General features: G+C 38.1%; 1 protein-coding gene across 2 annotated transcripts in view; it reads right to left on the reverse strand.

Moving 5' to 3' along the window:
* Positions 1-23,040, reverse strand: part of AKT3 (AKT serine/threonine kinase 3) — a 152,928-nt gene that overhangs the window by 17,165 nt on the left and 112,723 nt on the right. For both annotated transcript variants that reach the window (XM_042862199.1, XM_042862198.1), the window contains exons 9-12: positions 22,387-22,509; positions 21,306-21,434; positions 7,319-7,533; positions 4,851-4,938 (exon numbers count right to left, since the gene is read on the reverse strand). In XM_042862199.1, the coding sequence (XP_042718133.1) occupies positions 4,851-4,938; positions 7,319-7,533; positions 21,306-21,434; positions 22,387-22,509 (555 nt within the window). The remainder of the gene's footprint in view (positions 1-4,850; positions 4,939-7,318; positions 7,534-21,305; positions 21,435-22,386; positions 22,510-23,040) is intronic.

The raw sequence follows: 23,040 nt of genomic DNA on the forward strand, positions 1-23,040 counted from the left end.
ATGTCAAAACCTGTGTCAAATGCTACAGTTCTTCCCGGCTACAGAAGTTAATTATACGTTGGTAGTTAAGTGTTCAACATCTGATGTCCAGAAATCGAACTTCCATCTATGTTGAACTTTACTGGAGAACTACACAGAGCTGTGATTGTCAAGAATCAAACCAAAGAGTCAGATTAACCTATTGAGAACAGCAGGACAGTGAGAGGAGAATGGGGTCACAGCACTGAAATACACCTTTCCATTTCACCACAAGCACACTCAACTTTAAGTGCTGGAAACATGTCACAGTTTACAGCCTTCCCAACTCAACATACTACATAACTCACTGCAAGACATTGCAAGTAAACAGACTATTTTTATTGAAACTGAAATAACAACAAAGCAATAACAACAAAATAACACAATTAAGCGTTTTAATAAGACACTAGCAAAGTCTATCTTTAGATTTGATTTTTTTCTGATGTGTATCTGTTAATGCGTTCTCTCATTCATATGTCTTTTAAGCTCCCTTGGTGATCTTAAATATCCTGCAGATACTAACAAACTTCATGATCCTAAAGATCATGCAGGCATTACTAGTACCCAAAGCCTTAGCTCAGACTTTCAACACTAGATTGTCAAGAATATTTCCATAAAAATTTGTCTTTTAAAGTACTTGTTTTCCTTTCCTAACAACATTTTTTGATCCTTTTTCTGAAAATAGCTCAGTTACCAAAGGAAACAGGAGCTGACAAGATTTTGCACTCTGTCTACCTGGATGTCCTTTCCCCAGAAATTCTGAATGGCTGGGCAAACACACCATGATGGAGGAAAATCCTACCAAAACCACCAAATTGAGCTTATGGAGTAGGAGACAGCCATTCCCACCCCATCCCACACCCAACCTCTAAGAGAATGACAGGAACCTCAGTTGAGATTCAAAGCACAGGACAGCACAGAGCTGGAAGTGGCCCTGAACCCCAGTAAGAAACTACATGTGGGATGGGGTTGGAAGTGCTTCTGAGCAGCGGAGGAGGTGGCAGAGATGGGATTTCAGCAGTGGAAGGACACCGCTGGTTCATCAGGGTTTTGCCCACAGATGAACTTTTTTCCTCAGAGCTGCAATGAGAACAGCTTGTTTTTGAATCAAACACCTTTATGCTATACTCTGCCTTCTGTAAATTCTAGCAGCTAAGCAAAAAGGTGGCAATCAATCATAAGGTCTACATATAGCAAGTATTACTGGAGCACATTGAAAAGATCAGCCTGCTTAGCGGATTTCTGATGTTTTCACTACTTTGTATGGCAACAACACAAAAGCAAGTAATGGGTCATTTCTACAGGCTTTATTACACAGCAGGTAATCGTACCAAAATAGCATGACTCACATAGCAACTGCTTAAAACCAGATGCTGGCGTTTTCCTATTTCCCTCCTACCTCTTCCCTTAAAATCTGACCAGTGAAAGTACCTAAATACGCATTCTGCATTATACTTATGTTGCAGATTTTGCCAGATTTAAACACAGGGTTTTAATCATGGCATTTCATCTTCTGTTGTGGTTGTGCCTTAAGAAAAGCACAGGCTGGAGGCTGAGGCTGGAGGCTGAGGACCAGCATTTCACAGCTGCCTGACCTGCTGGAGAGGTGTCCTTGTGCTCAGCAGGGCTGTAATCATCCCTGCCACTTGCCCCACTACCTTCCCAGCACTAGCAGAGAAATTTGCTTCAAGAATAGTCAGAGAGACTAAGAAATCATAAGACATATGTAACTCAGCCCAAATTCCTGTCCAGCCTCTTCTTCCTTTCCATCCCTATTACATACAGGAGGAAACCCAGGCTTTGCCAAGAGGTCTGGATGTCCTCTGACGGGGGCCACCTGAGTGCTTCAAGCTGTACACCTGAACACATACCCTAATTCCTACCTTCAAACTAATGCCCATGTGGTTTTTGTTCAGTGAAAGATCCTAGATAGAACATCTGACAATTTCAGAATATTTCTGCAATCCAAATAAAAGCACCCTAAAACAATTCCTAAATGAGTAACAGCAATGTCAAAAAGCTTCCCAGTCCTAGCTAAAAATAAAACAAATGATTTATTTAGAAGTGTACGAGCTTTTGAAGTCCTCAGAGTTTGCCAAACTATTCAATTTCTCATAGTCAGGCACAGAAATGAAAACTCATCAGGGTTGAGCTGGTCACAGGAAGAAGCTGGCATAGACTGCCCTCTTTCATATGCCTTCATGATTTTTCTGCCAAATATAAATACATCTGACCACAAATGCTAAGCACTATACATTTTTCATTTAAAGTCAACGACCTTCTCTGCTCCAGAATGTACCATACACTATTTTACTATCACTGCAAAGTACCAAATTAGTTTAATTAGTTAGCAGTATCAGCGAGCTAATAATTCCATTCGACCATTTGGATCCCTTTGACCTGACAGAGCTCGTGTTTGCTGTGAAGCACTCCAAGTTTACAGACACATAATGCTGCCTCCAATCACACTCATGAAGTGATAACCTGGTAAGTACAGAGATGTACTCAATCTCGAGTAGAAATGATCAAAATCAGCGGCACGGTGGTACAGCACACACATGTACAAAATGATTCCCCTGAATCTACTTGGAATGCACATGATTTTTTGTTTTCTATTAGTCTGAATGCAAACTTCAGTTCCTTCATTACTACGAGAAACACATGCTTGAAATGCAGCCAGAAAATAACAGTTTCATGGTGCATAAACCTCAAAAAAGAATGCTGTGAAATATCTCTACTATGCAAATAATTATATCAACTATAAATTTCATCAAGTGACCCTACTACTGAAATCTGTACTACTAATAATAAACAGCAACAGAAGCAAGCATTGGATAAAGCTATTTGAAAACCAAATTTGTTCGATGCACACTCCTGAGTTGTTTTAGAAACTGTACCACATAGCAAACCCTCAAAAACCTTCTCACAAGCACTGTAATAAAAATACTTGGTTTAAGTTCATTAAGCTTATTATTATGCTAGAAGTTCACATTTCAGAACACCGTCTTGCACTCTGCATACTTCAGAACTGATAAGACAGCGTCTGCACAGAAGGAATGCCTGGACTTCTGAACCTACCAGACAAAAGGCTTTACAATAGCAATACAACTATTTTTGAATTAAATAGAAAAACATACTGTCTGAACTAATTTTAATGAGCTATTTTTCCATAAAGAACACACTGTGTGCCAATACTGCACAAAAATAATTCCTCTGGTCCTGGAAGTTAACTGAGGAAATCCAATTCATCTTCCAGTAGCAAATTTAGTTTCTCAAAGCAGCAGTGGAAAGGGTAAACACAGAGTGACTGCCATCTCTCCAGTTACCACATTCCAACAAGCCATGTCCACCTCCACAGGCAGAAAAGCAAAATACCTGCATTTATGTCGAAGCAAAATACCTCCATTTATTTTAACAGCACGGAATAAGATTAGGATGGAAAAAACACTTGCCGTGTTGATTTGGAAATATTCAGAGCCTGCACTTAAAAGTTAAGAGGATCTGTATTGTAAGAACTAAGCTTGATGTTGAACAGCGTAGAATTGAAAGTTCTGTTTTAATCTAAAATTGGCATGAAAACTTTTTTGATGGAGTGAGAGTAATGAAACGGCTTTTTCTTTCTCATCCTCTCCCAGCACTGTGCAATGCAATCTATTCTCTGTCCTCAGTTTGGAGTTTTAGATTTTATCCTCAGAGTGCTTCCCTGCAACTGCCTAAAAACAACCAACCATTCTGAGCTCATAAAGTAACATGGTTAATACACTCGTTAAGGTTATTTATTTAGAAGTTTCTTGAAACATCACCATTCTGCCAGGGAAAAAAATCACACTTGGATCAAGTAACTTCAGAGAGTACCATATTTTGTATCATAATATAAGGTTCTCATTTCAATTCTGGTATTTGTCAGAGAAATACCACACCAACAACCACACATTTTTAAAATTCCAGTTCAACAACAACTGAAAAAACAGTTTGCAGCACTGACATTGGAGCATAAACATATTCTGCTCATTCGTATGTCTTCCATTTTCTTTTTTTCGAACAAAGCAAAAGAGGAAAATTTTTAAATTACACAGCTCAACTGGCAGATTAACAGTATAGAACAGTTGGGGGGGGGGGGGGAAGCACAGGAAAAAAAGACTATCAAAATAGATGGGCTTTATAGCAACAAGAAACTTCTCAAACAAGTGCTGAGAACAAATCAGCTTACGTATATAAAAGAACGTAAATCAAATTGAATTCCGTTACTCAGTAAGATACATTAATTACAAAATCATCCCCAATGTGGTGATCATTATAGGAATAGGACTGTTTAGATAAAACTGTTCAAATTCAATTCCCAGCACTCTCTTTCTCCACAAGCTGTTCTAGCTCAGAATTTTAACGCTAGGTCTCTCTCTAAAAATTACTTTTTAAGAGATTTCTACTTAAACACAAATAATCAGAAAGTTGATTTCTGCTACGAATCTTTTCAATTGCTTTGTTGCAACAATTCAATATAAGGCAAAAACACAATTCAGAAAAAAAAAAATCTATTCTTTCCATGTCCTGATTCGTACAATTATTTTTCATTTGAACACTCAGAAATAAAAAAAAAAAGGAAAAAAGCTTGGGAGGTCACGTAACAGGAGGGAAATCTTTGCTGACTTCAGTCTGATTAGCAACATTTACTTGTGGTCCAGTGACATATCACTAATGAAAACCAAAAGATGAAAGTAGTTCACCTGGCTCAGAATAATTATTTATTTGTACTAACATGAAAAGCTGCAATGAAAAACATGCAACAGTCCCAGGACAGAAGCCAGGTTATTCAGCATCATATAAGCACATACCTTTTTATCATATACATCTTGCCAGTTTACTCCAGCAAAGAAACTGTGACGCATGATTTCTTTTGCATCATCTGGGCCTCCACCAAGTCTAGACAGAGAATAAAAAAAAGCCCATATTAAACAAGTTCTACTCCTAAAAGGAGATTAAATTATCATGATTGTTAGACAAGAGACCATTTGTTTTTCAATATCTGGGAACAACTCTCACCTGTTCAATCTGATATTCTCCCCTATGTAATATGAATTCAAGATAAAAAGTGTTAACAAAAGCACCCAAATAATGTTCTGTTCTACTTGATTATTCCAATCATCGTGTTTATTACTGTCCACAATGAGTTTTCATTCAAAGGCATTCTTGAGTTTTCTTGAAAGACTAACTAAAGATCTGGCACCATTAAAAACCAAAACTAACCCAACAAAGCTGACACAGAATTTTACCAGGGAGGTGCCAAGCACTGAATTAGTAATGACTGACACATCATTTTTATAAAGTGTGTGCTGCTGTTGCATCTGGGTGCTGTAACAATTAACCAATTACCATAAAATAGCCTCAATCTGAGTTAATTAGTATAAATTAATAAATTGTAGGCCTGCTGAGAAGGTTATTTAAAGGCCACTGTAAATAACCACACTATTTGCTGCAGCCCACAGCTTGCCAAAGCCAGACTCTGGCGTATCATCTCTGGAAGCAAATTGCAACTACTCCAGGTGAACCCACACAAGGTGGATTGAGCTCCCATAAGCAGACACTGCTGCCAGGAAAAAGGGTCCCATCCCTGCCCATCCATCTCCCCTCACTTTCATCCACAGCATCGCATCCACTGACTGTGATGCTCACTGGAGGCTGAGAGCTGGAGTCAGCTCACTAACCTGAAAGAAAACTAACCCCACAAGGAGAAAACAACAAAGAACCGGCAGCTTTTTTGCTTTAGAAGTCAAACTTGATTCAACATCAGTTTCAGTGAGCTCCCTTAGCTTGCTGTTGGTGGAGACAGAGCCATTTGGGACCTCTGCCCCTTTCAAAGCAGGTGGACTTTTAAGACTGCTCAGCTCTGATCTAGCATCTTCCCGGTCTAGCTATCCCATGGCATAACTGACAGTAGTTGCAACAGAAAAAAAAATCTAAACTAACAAACAGCTTTGTATGTTGTCAACAAATAGAATGACACAGGCAGTTTGTGTTTCATTAAAATGAACTGCTAAAGATATAAAGAGAAGTTTTAAAAGCAAGGAAAGGAGCAACAATTCTCAAAATTACAGAAATATTCTGCACTACCATCTCAGCCCTGCAGTGACTGGGCATAAACTTATTTCTACGCTGTATTCTTCCGTTTCTCAACCACTCATATAATTCTCCACATCTCTGAGCATCCCAGTCTGCCTGCACTCTTCAGACTTCCTTCAGTATCTTCCCATCCAGACGTTCAGAGAAGAGCAGAGCTGCAGTTAATCTCTGTGCTTTCTCCCAATTTATCAGTAGCTAGCACTGAAACTTGAACATGAATAAGCTGAAGTAAACAGAAGTCTATAATACATACTACTGCCTGCAAAGATTAATTACAGGAAAGTATCTTTTCAAATCTAAAGGCTAATATATTTCATAAATCAAATTGTTTGGAGGTTAAAATGCAATAGCAATTACTACAGAGACAAATTCTTACATTACATGCATTTATTTGGTTGGTCATAGTTTCCTTTTACTACATACAATAAACTTCATTAAAACAGATGTTGATGGGCAGCAACAAAAATGATGACCACTTGTGCTGTGTCAGCTGCTGCACCTGGCTAAGCACAGGCAAATCCCACTGAGGGGCACCGAAACTGGTCCTGCTCTGAGTACCCGTGAGCACATCCTTGCTACAGAAAACTTCTTGTCTAGAGATTGAGGATGGAGTGCAGGAACCATTGGAAGACAGCTTTCCTAAACAGCAATTCTGCTGAAAGGTGCACAAGAAGCAGGTAGGCAATGCTCACTTTTAAACCACTGCATTTAAATCTCACTCAGAGGATGCATTATCAATTTGTAGTTTACATGATCTGTGATCTATTTATATGCTTTAATGCAACTTTGCTGTGGCAGTCTTTATGTGTCCTCACGCATGATCACACCAAAAGAAAAAGTGGAGCATTTCCATTAGACTATGTAACCAACTTAGGGTTAAATCATACTGTGACAAACACTACATAGATCTCATTTTGTTCCAGTACATAACCTAAACCTGAAAACTTCCTTGTGTTTGCTGTGGATGATTTTAAAAGTGTTCTCATCCAAGTCTCTTTCCTCCTTCTGCTTATCGATCTCACTGTTGTATATCCTAAGTGGAAATTTGAGGTTGTATGGCTGTATATGGCCCCTTCTTATGACTGGTCCTTCAGTTAGAAAGACCAGGCACCAGTGGCCTATTTTTCCTTTAAGAATTTAAACTATTTTTTTTATGGCTATGTACCCAAGTAATTTCACTTACCGCTTATTTGGATCTTTTATCAGTAGGCCTGAAAGTAATGATTTTGCATCTGCAGATAGAGTTCGAGGAAATTTTATGTCCTCCATTAGTATCAGTTCAAATAGTTTCTCGTGATCTTGGTTGTAGAAAGGCAATCTTCCACACATCATTTCATACATGACAACTCCTAATCCCCACCAGTCCACTGCACGACCATAGTCATTATCTTCCAACACCTAAGACAGAAAGCAAAGCCAGCTGTAAAACATGTGCTATTTCAGATGGGATCATTTCAGCTTATTTGATGTATCTTTATACGAGTATCTTTTGTAGACTTCATTTCCACAGTGTGTAACAAGGACTGACAGAACTCAGACCCAATATACGCAACTGCAGCACTGACCCATACACCTGAGTTCACTGCAATTACAGATATACTACGGTCTGTGCTGTTATCCCGTGTGCAATCATCAGAAACAAGCAAAACATACAATTGAGAACGGTCTCCTCAAAATTGCCATGACTGCTTTTTCCCCTTTTCTATGTCTTCTACCATCCCATTTATTCGCAGTTTTAGGAAGAGACACTTCATCTGCTGGCACTGCAGTCGCAGTTAGCGTTCTTCATGGAGAGGATGTGAGGCATCTCCTTGATCAGCCACTTCCTCTCTTTATCCCACCTGCCAGAATAAAGCCTGAAACTGAGAAACACCCTTCTCTTACTGAAAGAAGCTTAGCTTCTTTGCTTCTACTGTGTTTATACTAAGAACCCTCAAAGCATTTTTCCTGACAATTCCATGCAGTTCCATGAGGTAATCCAAAGCAGCTGAATAGTACGAGTGCACAGAAACACAGCGACGTTCACATGGTACATTAACCACGACACTGGGTGTGTATGCATGATATTATACGATCACACAAATCAGTTTGTGACATTTGTTAAAATGATAATGCCTCCAATGTTGTGAGTCTTAAAAACTGACCAACTCCACAGGCTTCCTCCAGCAGCCTCAGAGAATTGGAATAAAAAATCTAAATGGTATATTTTGATCTCAGTAGATCTTAATCTTGCATTACAGCAATGGAAGTGAAATAACAGCATTATACACCCACAACGTAAGCATTTACAAAAAAGAAACTAAAGGCTACTGCATGGGTGTATAATTCAGATTTCTGTGTATTATAAGGAGATCACATCCTTGCACTAAAAAGGTTGTAAAAATTGGAAGTTAATAAGTGCTAACATAGAAGGTACTGCATGTGCCTCAGTTGCCAACATGTGCTGAATAAAGATACAGCAATATAAAGGCAAAAAACCTTAAAACAAGAAATTACACTTAAATAGTAAACAGTAAGAAAGACCAAATAGATGAAACAAAAATAGTTGGACTCCATTTAGAAAGTCCTAAAGAATTCTCCATCATTTTTGTATCATTTAAAGGCAGTTTCTGAAAGACATAATATGCATACAACTGATTTAAAAATACATATATATTAACCTATAGAGAACAAAATACCTTTTACAAGTCACTGTCACATGCAAACAAAACTGCCAAGCACTCACCCAGACTCAAATAGGAAGCAGACACACAGGAACAGTCATCTAGACACATGCCAGGGAAAGCCTGGTGACATCTAGTAATGCCTTCAGGCTTTAAGGAATAAGGCAACCTCTAGCAGATAAGCTATAAACTTTATCCGTGAGCAGATTATCTTGTGACTGTCAAAAAAGCATAAGAAGACTTCCAGCAATTTCCTCTAAAGCAACGGCAGGCACAGCCTGCACCCATCTGGGGACACTGAGCGGCCATGGCCACACCATGTCCTCCAAGGACATGTGCCTGACAATGGGCAGTCCCAGTAAGAGTGTAGAGCTTGTTTATCTGCCATCTCCTTTTTCTCCCCCAGTAAACCCAATCCTGCTTCTAAGTGTCTGGTACATGTTAGTAGCAGAAGTAAAATGCAGAACGGCAATTTTGATGATCCCACAGTAATTAATGCATTCATATTCCTAATTTTCATGATCTTTAAGGATTAGTAATAGGAATGCGATGGAAAGAAATGTATTACAAATCCCTCTTGTGTATATAAGATTAAAAAATCATAAATATTAACACATTAACACATACTATTTACAACCATGCCAAAACACACAGATTCGTTACATCACTGATATTTCCAAATAGAGGGTGAAATTTTGGAAAGTGTAAAACACAACAAATTATCTGAGTGAGTACATGTGACAAAAGGAACTAAAATAATTCCAGCATTTTAAAATTAATTAAACATTTTATGAGTTCCAGCACACTGTAAGCTATTTGCTGAAAAACTGTATACGAAATCTGTGGCACTTGTCTTTAAATCACCACTTCTTCTGCCACATATAAAAGCATTATGTGTTTTTCTAATACATGTTTTAGCATCGTTACCATTTCTCCTATTTGTACCATTAGTTATTCTTCTCTTTAGAAGCTGGTAAAATACAAAAAATCGTGAGGCAGTGGTGGAGCTTTTTACAAGTGAGCCGAGGTGTGGTTTGCACGTGTGACTTACAAAAGCACGCAATGGGAATATAAAGCATTTCATTCTCCGAGTGAGGCAAATCACATGCCCAACAGCTAAAACAAACCAGATCTGGGGTTTTACCTAATTTATGCTGGGCTTTACCTAATAATAATAAAAAGTACGAGCAACCTTTTGCTGCATTCCCACAACAGCAACAAAACAGTGGTACAAAGGAAGAGCCAAATGTGATTTTTAACCTCTTTTTACATAAAATCATAAAAAAGCATAAAAGCTGGATTAACTGCCTCCTGAACCCGCATATCACCAGCCGGGTTCTCATCCCCAGCTGGCAAAACTGGCAACTCTTTATTTTTATTTAAATACCTGGTTTACAGCCAGCCAGACGAGCAAGAGCATCAGAAGGGTTTTGCTTACGAAAAGGAAAGCAGCCTGAAAACAGCGTCAAGGAAGAAAAAAGCAGTTCCATTTATTTTAATATAAATGGAATAAAACTGTGCATTATGCATTCACAGAAAAAAAAATAATTGTGCGCATTTAAAGTACTCTGTGGTTTCTATTCTTCCATGGTTTTAAGAAATCTAAAGGTTTGCAAACTGAGAAATCAATGGAATTTTAGCAACTTCTGTAATCAAATCCATACAACTAGAGTGGGCACAAGAACAAATCTAAACACGCTACCCTGGCATTACAGTCTTTTGTATTTGAGGGACTTGTTTTTTCTAACACTGAACAAAGGTCATGAAAGACAAAAGCTTCAGCTCAATGCTAAATGAACATGACATACAGTTGCACATTTGTACCTATGAGTAATACGATCTTTTGCATATCATGAGATGGTTATCTGCTTTTAGAATGGCCTCCTTAGGCTGTCACAGCCCTTGCAACCTTCCAGCATATGTGAGGTATACCTGCCTAAGCACCTGCCCAGCCACAGCCACAGTGCAAATTTTGATCTCTTAGCCCCTGTGTACCATCCTTTAAAGCCATCTCCACTATCTCCATCCATCCTGTATCCTGTAAGGGCACACGAATCTATATTTAAAACAATAGACTGTTCTAACAACTCTGTCAGGTCACAGCAGAAAAGGCAGCAGACCCATCAAAACCATCATCAAGGCACAAGCTCCTCCACTTTGGTGCTTGTTATAAAGCAATGCTTTATTTTCTAGGGCTATGAAACAGGAGGATCGTACGCATCTCATAAGCCACAGGAAGAGCAGCTACACTGAGTACACATCCAGTCAGGTGCACTTTCATACAGATGAAGTTCCACGCTTTCTTCCCCAAAATTAAAGCCGCCAGATCATTTGAGGACATGAATTCCCTTCCTTTATCTGCTTCTCCTACCACTACCACATGGGCCCAAGCCACCTCGTCAAGATCTAGGTGAGGTTTTAGGAGATGAGAGCTGCAGTGTGATACGACTTCAGCATCTGGATAACATTACAGTCAGTCATCCCCGTTTCACACCCCACATCACTACTGTGCCCCGTGTCAAGTAAAGCATGAGGTGGGCTCACGGAGGTTCAGTCTGAATGATACCATAGATCACAGGAAATAAAACCCAGGAATTTATTTCATTTTTACTACTTGAATGTTTCTCACTCCCTTTGTGTTTCAGGCTCTAGTTCAGTAACAGGTTCTTCCAGAGGCAGTACTGACCTGACACATGCTCCCACATCTTTTCACTTGCCATGTCAAAGTTTTGCAACACGCTGCATCGGAAAGAAAAGTTTTACCCTGGGCTATTTGTAAGTCACCTTGGGACCTGAGTCCTTACATTGCTGCAAGAGCCCGCAGTCCTCATCACAGGAGCTGTGCGGACTCTCACTGTTACTCCTGCTCATGCAGAGAGCTGCAATAGCCATCTTCACACCTAATGGAAAGATGGAGGGCCCAATTCTCTTCCCAACCTGTGTTTCTCTGGAGTGCTCAGGCACTACAAAAGTGCTCTAAAACTAATCACTGCACTGAAACCATTTCATTTTTATGGGCACTGATGCTGCTCTAAAACTTACAGCTGCAGTAAGTGGACAGAGTCTGCATTTATATGAATGCTTTTTTAAAAAAATCTTCAGAAGTGCTAGTAAGATTTGTATATTTCTAGTTTTAGATAAAAACACAAGATGTTAAGTAGCATACAGACTTTCTAACAACCAAGAAACATTAGTCATGCATCTGTTTCCAGGCACATGCAGACACTTCTGAGCTTTCATGGATGTTTTAGAGGTACTGGGCAAATCAGTAACCTGCAGTAATACACTGCAATCCATACAATTGCATGCCCAATTAATTAATGGTAAAACTTAGAAAAAAAGAATATATTCTCTTTACATCTTCAGTAGCTGGAGTCAAAAGTTTTCTCTGCTGCTGCAACTTGAGATACATCTGCAAACTTTTATTTACAGTATTGGGGCAGAAACTAAGGCAATAATTAAAGAAGTCAAATCTGACACAAGCACAAGCCATGCTTTTACATGATTCTGTGAAAATCTTTTGAAGGGTAGCAGTCTACATAAGTGAAACCTATGACCATCTGAAGTCAATCATGTATTTCCTCTTTACTTTGGTGAAACCAGGATTCTCCGATATGTCAATAATTGCATAGCACTGCACAGGTTGTGACTGCCCTGGCCACAGACTGAACACAGAAAACCTCTTAATTCAGTTCTTCTGAATTTTCTTGAAACAAAATATATGTGATGATGTCCTCTGGAAGGTTTTTGATTGCAAAGCAGAAATTCACACAGACAGGAAATATACTTCCCACAGATCACTAAGAATTAATTCATTGCTGTAACTTCTGGACTCTAAAAATGTAGACAAACACAGGAATAACTGTGAATGAAAGGCTTAGTACAATTCACTGTCGATCTTCTACAAATGGCTGTCAATATTGGGTTTTATCTTTAAAATAACACTATCATAACTATCGGGTACTTTGTGCTAGATAACCAAGGCGACTCACTGGAAAACCAGTAACATTTTTGACCTAGTTTTGATTACTGTTAATATACTATATACAGGCTGTACAATAGGACATTAAAAATAAATAGCTTACTCAATCAATAATTTTGTCAGAACAGATGGGAAAAGATTTAAACATCTAAACAAACTGTCTGCACACCTATGTTGTGATAGAAAACTGAGAACTTGGATACACCAATGTACTGTTAATTCAAGGGGAAAAACCTGTTTTTAATTAAGTTTACGGTTCAGGTGAAGTGTATGTTACCTAAGCATTTCTGGTAACCCTTCACGCATTTTTATTGCTACAGTTGTTGGTCTGCTAACAAATATTCATCCACATATTCAACAAAAGTTGAAAAGTATATTTGCTAAAACTTTCTATTGATTGCAGTAGGCACTGAAGCAAAGTTTATGGCCTAGCACTAACAAACTAAGGTTATAAACATTTCTTTACAGAAACAGACATTTACCCTAAATGTTAAAAAATTCTTCCCACATAAAGGTATGTTTGCCAAATATGATACACATTTAGGAACCATCATAAGAGAATCTGCAGACGTCCTCATATCTCCATTACCACGGTACTGGCAGTGCACTCCACAATATGCATTAACATAAAATGCAAGATGTAAGAAATAACGAATAATGACAATATTGTGATAATTTTTTTCTGGTTGCTTGTCATTCTTGATGAAAGCATTTTGATTTTTTACCCACAGTAAACAGCATTTATTCAGCTTTTGTTTATTGTTCATTGCTCTCAGAAAAACTGAAGGCTTATGCTGAGATAGAAATAATGTTTGTATTGATTAAATGAAAATTATTGAAAAAAATGTCAAGTGCACTATTGAGAGTCTTTATAAGAATCGCCATACTTTCTTGCTTTAAACAAGAATGTGTTTTTTATCAGAAAATTGCACTCTGCTTTACAGTTCTGGTTTGAATACAATGGTTTATTTTTAGCAAATGCTGAGCTACTCTGCTTTCTAGTCCTCTGTTTGTTTTATTATTTTTGCATATTTGTTACGTCTTTCCCCTTGAGAAGTCTGATAGTGCATGTGGACAATTAGCTTTTGTGCCTGGTGAGATTAACCAGATTGCACAAAAATTCAAATTCATGGTATGTCACTGGTTATCTGGTTTCAGGAGAACGTCCACCTCTTGTGCTAATTTATCTGTTGCTGCAGCAGCTCGTCCGTATGCATAACTAAGCGATGCTTTCATACCCCCATTTTTGATTCTGATGCTGCTGATTGCAAATGCTCTGGATACCTTCCCTTGTCCACATTCCATCACGTTCACCCCAGGGCTCTGCTGGCAATGCCAAGCTGACAAAAATGCTCCAACTGAAATCACTAGGTTTTTGACGACTTGGGCGTGTAAGATGACACCGTAGCACACTAGAATGTATTAAGTGATACCAATGAGAAAAAAAAGGTCACATTTGAGGTACCAGCATCTCAAGATTAAAAAAAAATTGCATGTCCATTTTCTTTCAACATAAAAATTATTTGGGATTCTACTGTAAGGAGAAAATTCCTTATTGTAAAAGCCACGCAAATCAGAAGAGAAAATATTTTCAGGCATAGATGCTCTTTCTCCTCCCACTCCCCACCGGTCTTCACCCAGAATTAAAACATAGCCAAATATACAACAGACAGCTATTCAAGAGCACACACCAACACTGAACCACGTTTCCACAGGTAGAATAAATTCTATTGTGTCTCTAATAAGAAGCACATTATGCATGAAGTATCTTGGTAAACAGAGAGTAAATAAACCTGAACTATCCTTTTGAAGCTGGAAGAAAATGAGTGAAGCAGAATACAACAACATAACTACAGTGTTTTGGTACTAAGTGAACTAAACGTATGTTAAGGAAAATGAGTACTGGTTATGAGAAGTTGAGAGTTTGGTGTTTTAAGCAAAAGCTTACAATCAAAAGTAAGGTGCTCCCCGCCTCTATGAAGCAGTGCTTCATGCTATAGATGAAAACAAACATCAAAATAAAAAATATTTATGGCTTCAGCATTGGTAGAAAATGGCAATGAAAATATTTATCAAATAGTTTTTAATTTATGGAGTAAAATACATCTTATCAACAGAAATATTTTTAGAAGAACCTCCTTCTGCAAGACAGATATTTATGATAAAACTCCATTAAACTAATGAAAGGCAATAAACAAATCTTCAGTCCTCATGCTGATGGTAGGTCCTTGTGTGATCCACACAGAAAACAATGATTTTTTTTTAATTGTTGTTGATTATATCTTCTCTACTTTCTCAGTTTTATATCTGTCTGTATGATAAAGAGGTAATTCTGCCCATTACAAATTAGCTCTAGTTGTACAGCTATCCCCAAGAAAATTATTACATGCTTACATACTTACAACACTACAAATACGTGATGTTACAGAACAACTCTTCCAACAGCACTCTCTTGAGTATGGAAAACAATTAATTTGAATACATTGTTTTAAAAATCAGACAAAACATAAATTCCACCTTTTCAAGTCTCTGACTGATAAAAATTTATGTTCCATCCTTAGACAAAACAACCCTGTACAATATACTTACCTAAATTTACATTGAATACTCACAGGTTCCGTTTCTTTCTACCACAGATTTTGAGGGTGTTGTGGTGGGGTTTTTTGCCATTTTTGTTAGGGGGGGTAGATGGAGGAGTACTCTATTTTGTTCATTCTAACTTGGCGATCAAAGAATTTTTATTTTTACACTATTGCAGAAGTGCATTTTTCTAGGTTTCCAAAACCACCTTATTCAACCTTCCCCATCTGTCACCATCTGCTTCTTTTTAGCATGTACTTTTTGTGTGATCACATAAGCATGTGAAAAATAACTAACATTCAGATGATTGTCTGCTGGTACATTTGAGGACTGGGCATAATAAAAGTGAACTGCCAAAACGTACTTAACACTTCTAATTTTGTTGGGTCTTGCATGTAAGCTACATTTGATTTTCAAACTGTTTTACAGTTGGAAAGTTGATCAGGTACTCTAACAGTAAAACTGAGACTACATAATTAGCTCAGCACTACAAAGATTATATTCAAAGACAGGAGCAAAACCCAGAAATATATCCACACGAGTTCACACATCCATCTTGACTGAGTCTGTCTGCACAATGTTGCCTGAGGCATAGGATAAGATGCTACAAGAAGCTGCTTCTGGACAGTCACAGCCTGTGTCTTCACTCTACCCTGCCAGAGGACAGGGAATAAAGGACTCCCATAATTACAAGCAAGAAACTCAAACGAGAGTAGAAATGCATGGAAATGTAATCCATTCTTTGCCACACAGCAGATACTGCTTCTAGGTGCAAAGTAATTGAAAATTGCTATTGAGGCACAACAGCCAGAGGGTGGAGGTGTCCATTTCTAGAGCTATATCACACTTCAGCACACCATCCATTTCTGCTTGTAAATGTCCTTCCTAATTAAGCTTTAATATAAAAAGAACCAAAAAAGGTATGAACCTAGAGAAACAAACGTACCTCCCAGCCTCCAAATACACATTAACTTCACTCTACAAAAATTACATATGTGACTTTTTTTTTGTGTTGTTAGAGATAGCACCACAGGCTTCAGGTCTTAAAATACATTTGACTAATATAGACAACTTGGTGTACTGTCTCTCTGTCCTCTCTTGAAAAAAGAATCAAGAGAAATGAAGAGAATAAAAAGAATCCCAATAGCAAGTGAAATCATCCCCTGCCTCAGATAAAGCCAAAATGCCACCGATCAGAAGGCTGTTCACCAGAAGCAACCAAATACAAATGAGAACTTGTTCTGTAGAGAATGATGGAAGACAGAGGACAAAATAAAGTCTCTTTTTCACTATTTCTCCTAGCAGTATTGTTCCAACTCTTACAGTTCCTACTGTTCTTACAGCCTTGCGAATGCGGTTGTCATCTAGCAACATCTTAACAGCTATTTTACCTCACTTTCCCCACATTCTCTTCTTCCCTATTTACCTGTACTATCCAATAGTTCTAGCCCTGGAAAACAAAGGTGCATACCTATCACATATAAAAGCCGTACAGAATTTCAAAAAGCGAATCACTCAGGTGCCTCAATTATCTTCAAATTCAAATAAAATGTGAAGGAAAAGGAGATAAACAGGCACAAGCCATAACAAAAATAATTCCATCCTTCAGAACCTCTATGTTCCTAAACCAACAACTTTGCACCTTGCTCCTCTCTATATTAATTCAGTCATCAATTCTGACTGCCTTTCATCTCCGCAAAACACTTTATTACTTTCTGTTAAAGGAAAATTAACAAAATAACACAATTGTCTTTTGTTCAGCTCAGCTTTGCTTTCCTACTCACAACCACACTTTTATCAATAAAGAAAACCTCTCATCTCTAAGCTGTGTTTTCTGGCACCTTAATCTACCCGGGAAAAAAAAAAACGATTTTAACCTTTCCCATTACTCTCATCTTTACCTTATTGAAATACACCTCTCTGTCGATTAAAAACAAAACAAAAACAAAAACGGGAAAAAAAAAAACAACTGGCTTTGACTATATTACCTACACAACTTCATTTTTTCTGTTGCACAGCATGTCCACCCAGAGGACCCAGCCCTCTTGTGTCATCAGATTCCCTGCAAACAAGCACCTTCATGCTTTTCCCCATGACTGAAGGAACTCCTCAGTAATATTCCTATTGCAACTTTTACCTGCATTGAAGTCTCCCTTTAAAACACTGCTCTCCTATAATGCCTGCAAAAAATTAAAACACTGATTTTCATCCTACCCTTATACATTATTTCCTAGTGGTTCCCTCCGTGCCTATATACATTAGATTCAACTCATATCAGACAAGCTATGTGGCAGACCACCACATTCTCAGTCCAAAAATTAATCAGACTACCTTTGGTAAATATCCAGAGCCAATAGAAGCAAGCACTGTAAGAATGAAATAAATGCACAGCTGCACCAACGTATAGCTAAATGTATAGCTGCCTCTACTACAGCATTTTATAACCTATATGCACTACAACATTCTAGAAAAATTCAAGTTCAGTTCCTGTAGCGCATGGGAAGTTTCTTGCTGTGACAAATCAGACTTGGACGGTGTGGCCAGTTGTGCAGGCACCATGCTTCTCCCTTGCTGAAATTCAGCCACTGACCTCCAACAGCCAAGTTCTAGATTTTAGGTCATTCACACATCAAAGCCTTAGCCCTCCAAAGAGGTATAAATAAGAAATCTAGTGAAGTATGAAGGAAGAGTGGTTACTTCTAAACAAAAAGACTTTGACCTTTTGTTTGGTTAATCTCGGGGAAATAATTACAGATGATCTCTCTCACTCTCCTTTTTAAAAGTAAGACTTAAAAAAGAGAAAGAAAAAAAAAAGGCTAAACAAGCATTGTGTAACATATAGCACTGCATTTCTTTCATCTGCACTGGTAAATTATAAAACATGCAAATTTTCTCACACCTATCAACAAAGCTATGAATCCATTCTGGTTTTATTTATTGTCATAAGTGGCTGTAAATTGCATAAATGCTATTGCAGTGGCCTTGCAGTAATATTTTTAAATAAAAGACTACTCTTCTTGAAGAAATGCCATCTCATAAGGACTTGAACTGAAATGCAGAGTCAGAAAAGTGTAATGTCATATAAGAAATTACCTTCATAAATATATAATCTGAGCTAAAGGAAATTTTATTTCTTTGCCCAAGTAGCTTCATTTCTTAAATATTCTGCTAAAGAAAGCAGATTATAGAGATGTGTATCCTTATTAGTATGTCTACGATCCCTCACAACGTGCTGCAAACTTTCAAAATTCAAACTGCTTTTAAATATCTCACTTGTGTATTTACAAGTACAAGCACTTTCTCAGTTTTCTGTGTTTATTCATTAAGCATGTGATACTGTTTAGGAAAGCAATGGTAAAATGATTGAAGTCCAGCTGTAACATTAAGTTCTCATGATCTGCAATTAGACAAAAGTCCATTAGTCTTTGCACTCTGGTAATGGCTTCTGTGATCTGAACTACATGAAGTGAGTTCCCTGTCACAAACACATGAAAATACTGGAGCACCCTGTTTCCCTGTCAGTCAGCTGTCCCAGGTATGAAAATAGACACAATGGTTTCATGTGATCAAACACTACAGTAACAGAGGAAAGGTTGGGTATTTTTTTCCTAATACCATTCATCTACTACTAACACAATCCTTTTAAATTAGAACTTGTAGATAAATACGTTAAGTCTTGTCTTGCTATCTCAGTAACTTAAATTTTGTCTAGGTTGCTGGCTCTAAAACCTTTATCTCTGAGCTAAAAGGGAATGAGTTCTGCGCTAGGGTTAATGAAGAGTCAGTTTCACTCCAGATAAGTTTATACATTGTAAGTTCTCCAAAAATACTCATAATGGGAGGTGAAGAAGGGTGGGACAGCTAGAGAACAGAAAGGCAAATTGGATCAAGTAACTTGTGGAAGGTGTCTAAAACCCAGGACGACCCACTGCCAAATTTGATGGAAGAGAAGTAATGTTTCCAAAACTGTTATATTGAGAAGTAGATGAAAGCAACTAAACAGGGTATCTGCATCTTAGAATGTTTTCAGGACTGCTGACAAGAAGACAACAAGAGAGTAAGAGGTGGCAACGGCAACTGCAGTCTGTGCAGAGATGATAGTATCATTCTTTGTGCTCTTCTATGGCTGCAACAGATTCCGAGTACAGAACACAAGAAAAATGGCCAGTGTACCAAGCCAAACAGGCAAAAGAGCAACATCATCTAAGCAGCCCTAAATTCCAAATTGGCTAAGAATAGCTCAGAAATCCTTAAATGCATTTAAATGCTGAGTGCCTCTGCAGTAAACACAGAAAAAATGTCAAACTCAGAAGTCTCAAACACTCAAACCTGACCATCTCCACATCTCACAGCCAGTATCCTGAAGGTGATGTCTACCAGTTTCCTAGAAATCCCTTAATTGTAAGGTACAGAATGAGAAATTAAAGACAATCTAACCAGCTTGCTCAAAGAGGCTTCAGGGCTTGCTGCTGCTCCTGCTGCTCAGAATTCAATACTCCCAAGAAGGTAGGAGGGTGAAGAGCCATGCTGAATCAGAGCCTCTTTATCTCCTTCCTCTAAACTAATGCACATTCTTCTTCAAAAAACAATTTGAACAGAATTTTGCTGGTGGTATTGAACAACTGCAAGAGGTGGAGGATCTTTTGATGTATGTGTCTTGGAAAGAAAAGCAGGGCTGAAGGACATAAAACTTGAACACAGGAAGTTCCATACTAACATGCACATTAACTTCTTTACAGTAAGGGTGATGGAGCAGTGGAGCAGGTCGCACAGAGAGATGGTGGAATCTCCATCTATGGAGATATTCAAGACCAACCTGGATGCCTACCTGCATGACCTACTGTAGGGTATCTGCTTTGGCAGGGAAGTTGGACTCGATGATCTCTTGAAGACTCTTCCCACCACTGCGATTCTGTGATTCTGTGATATTGTAAAGTCCTTTCAGTTGCCTGAAAGTTGTCTCAGTATCAAGCGTGTGTTAATGTATCAATTCATGATCCCCCAATACAGGCAAAAATGGAAATACTGGGTAATGCAGGATCCTTCCATTAAGAAATAATGCTCCCTCTCATGTTAGTATCAGAGTTGCATTTGGGAACAGTGGGGGAGAGGCAGCACAGCCAGTACTGCTGACTGAAGCCAAAGAGGACAAAAACCCAATGTGGAGTGTACTTCCCTGGCTTTCCTTTTTTTTTTTTTTTTTTTTTTTTTTCTCTCTCTCTCTCTCTCTCTGTAAGAGTCCATGACAGATTTTCTCCAATATCAGTCCTCACTGATATCCTCTGCTTGAGTTTACACAGTAGATTCCACAGCGCCCAAATCAGAGTTGTGAAGGAAACCAAAACAACATTCTTATGTCCATCTTTTTGGTAGTTCTCAAGATGACACTGATCAGTGGCTACCTGTAAAGACAGAGCTGAATATCCTGGGGTGGCATTTCAACACACATTTACCTCAGCCAGTTCTGAGGTTGGTATACTCAATGGCTTAGAAGAAATGTCTAAAATTTCAACTCCCTGCATCTGGAGAGTTCAGATAAAACCCAGCAAACTCAGTTTCTCCCTCCTGTCCAGGAAAACTACACAAATTTAGTTACACATCTCAGTTAAGTAGAATCACATGTTCCAAGTGACAGAGAGACTGAAGATTACTTCTGAAGTAATTATTGAAAGATAAAAGCTTTATCAGAGAAAGGCAAACATGAGAAGGAAAATACATGTTAAAGGTGTTATTAAACACTAAAAAGCATAGCATCATTATACATAGAATCACTAAAAAGCAAGAGCAGTAGCATACAGAATTCTAAACTATAACTGTATAGTATTAATGAGACTGTCAATTCTTAACCACAACGAACAGTGTTCATCATACAAACACTGCAGTCTAAAATTAAATGAAAAATCAACATTTTATACCACGTTACAAGAGTATATTCTAGATCATACCTCAGGTGCCAGGTATTCTGGAGTACCACAGAATGTTTTCATAGTTGCTGCATCTGTGATTCCTTCTTTGCAAAGTCCAAAATCTGTAATCTTTATATGCCCATCTTTATCCAACATTAGATTTTCTAACTGTGTGTTGAGGAAAAAAAACATTCCCTTAGTACTTCTGAACAGGATAGGCTGCTGCACTAGATAATTTTTTAAATTTTAACAAAAAACTGTGCTGTATCATTCCCCAACCAGACTACTGCATGTATTTGCAATATGTCACAGTATTCCATGTTATTAAAAACAGATTCTGCTATGAATTCTTTTGCCTCATGCAAAACTTGCCTACCACATTTTTCTTCTCTTCAGTTCCTGCTCCACAGCTACACACAAATAAAGTGACAATGTAAAAAATTTGGGCTTTTCACAAAATGATCTCATCATAGAAATTTGGGTTTCCTCCCATGTAAGTTTGAAGAAGTTCCCGTTGAAAGCAGGACTATTTTCCAAAGAATATGCCCACACTGCATCACAGAGTATCTTCAGCACAACTTAAAAGGAGCTTCAGGCAATACAGCTGGTAACACAACTGCCAATCTAAGACAGAATGCATTCCAGCAGTATCTATTTTTCCCAGTATATGAAAGACAAAAAATTAAGGCTGAAATTCTTCTATTAAGGTATGCTAAACTATTTAACATGTTTTCAAAACATAGAAGAACATATTTCTTTGGTGAAATATGCAGAATACCATCACATTTTCCCAATTCTCCATTTCCCTTATTTGGAGACACTAACTACTTGAGATTTGTCTGGAAATATGAGCTAAGTTGTAACTAAAAGGGGGAAATAAAAAACATTGGAGGTTTAAATCTCCTTCAACTAGCATCATGAAGGAACACTTTTTTGAGCAATGTGCCTGTGGATTACTGTGTCAAAGTGGTTCCTTCAGCAAACACACACTGAACTCAGACTTCTTCTCCACTAACTCTAAAGAGTGCAACTTTATAATTACTTTGTGTTTGTCCCAACAGTCTCTGCAAAAACAAAAATTTTGATTACTTTTTTTTTTTTTTTTTCCTTTTTTTTTTACCTTGAGATCACGGTACACAATCTTCCCAGAATGCAGATAGTCCAGAGCTGAGACAATTTCTGCACCATAGAAGCGTGTGCGGTCCTCTGAGAACACCCGCTCTCTCGACAAATGGAAAAACAGCTGCGGGGTAAACAGCAGGGACAGGATTGTAATAATTACTGATTTAGTGGGGGAAATTAACACAAACATAAAACACCTCTCATCACCATATTGTGATGATAGATAGTATACTCTCAGTGGACACTCAACACTCTTAGACAGCAGCTGGCTTATCTTTTCCAGGTTTCCAAAGGGAGAAAGCGAGCTGTTAAATCAGCGTTTTAATCAATATACCAATCTTGTTTAAGGCATTCTGTTTGCTACTCATTTAACCTTCAGTTACCAGAGGAAAAAAAAAAGTACGCAGCAGAAGCATTCTGCACTTCTCCCTCCACCACTTCCTCATATTTTTGTTTCAAGCCACTGAGAAACATCATTAAAACACCTAGAGGCTGGTTCCACCTTCCGTTTTCAGTAAGTTAGCAACCCTTCTTTGCACTGAAAAGACTTCCAGTTCTTGGGCAGACTTTGAACAGGTGAGCTGGCATTTTACACAAACAGCAAATTCATAATGCTAATGATATTACAGTCATTAGAAAAAGCAAACAGAGA

The sequence above is a fragment of the Lagopus leucura genome, unplaced genomic scaffold (genome assembly GCF_019238085.1).
Source record: "Lagopus leucura isolate 7727_CA_CO unplaced genomic scaffold, USGS_WTPT01 Super-Scaffold_73, whole genome shotgun sequence".
In the NCBI taxonomy this organism is placed as follows: Eukaryota; Metazoa; Chordata; class Aves; order Galliformes; family Phasianidae; genus Lagopus; species Lagopus leucura.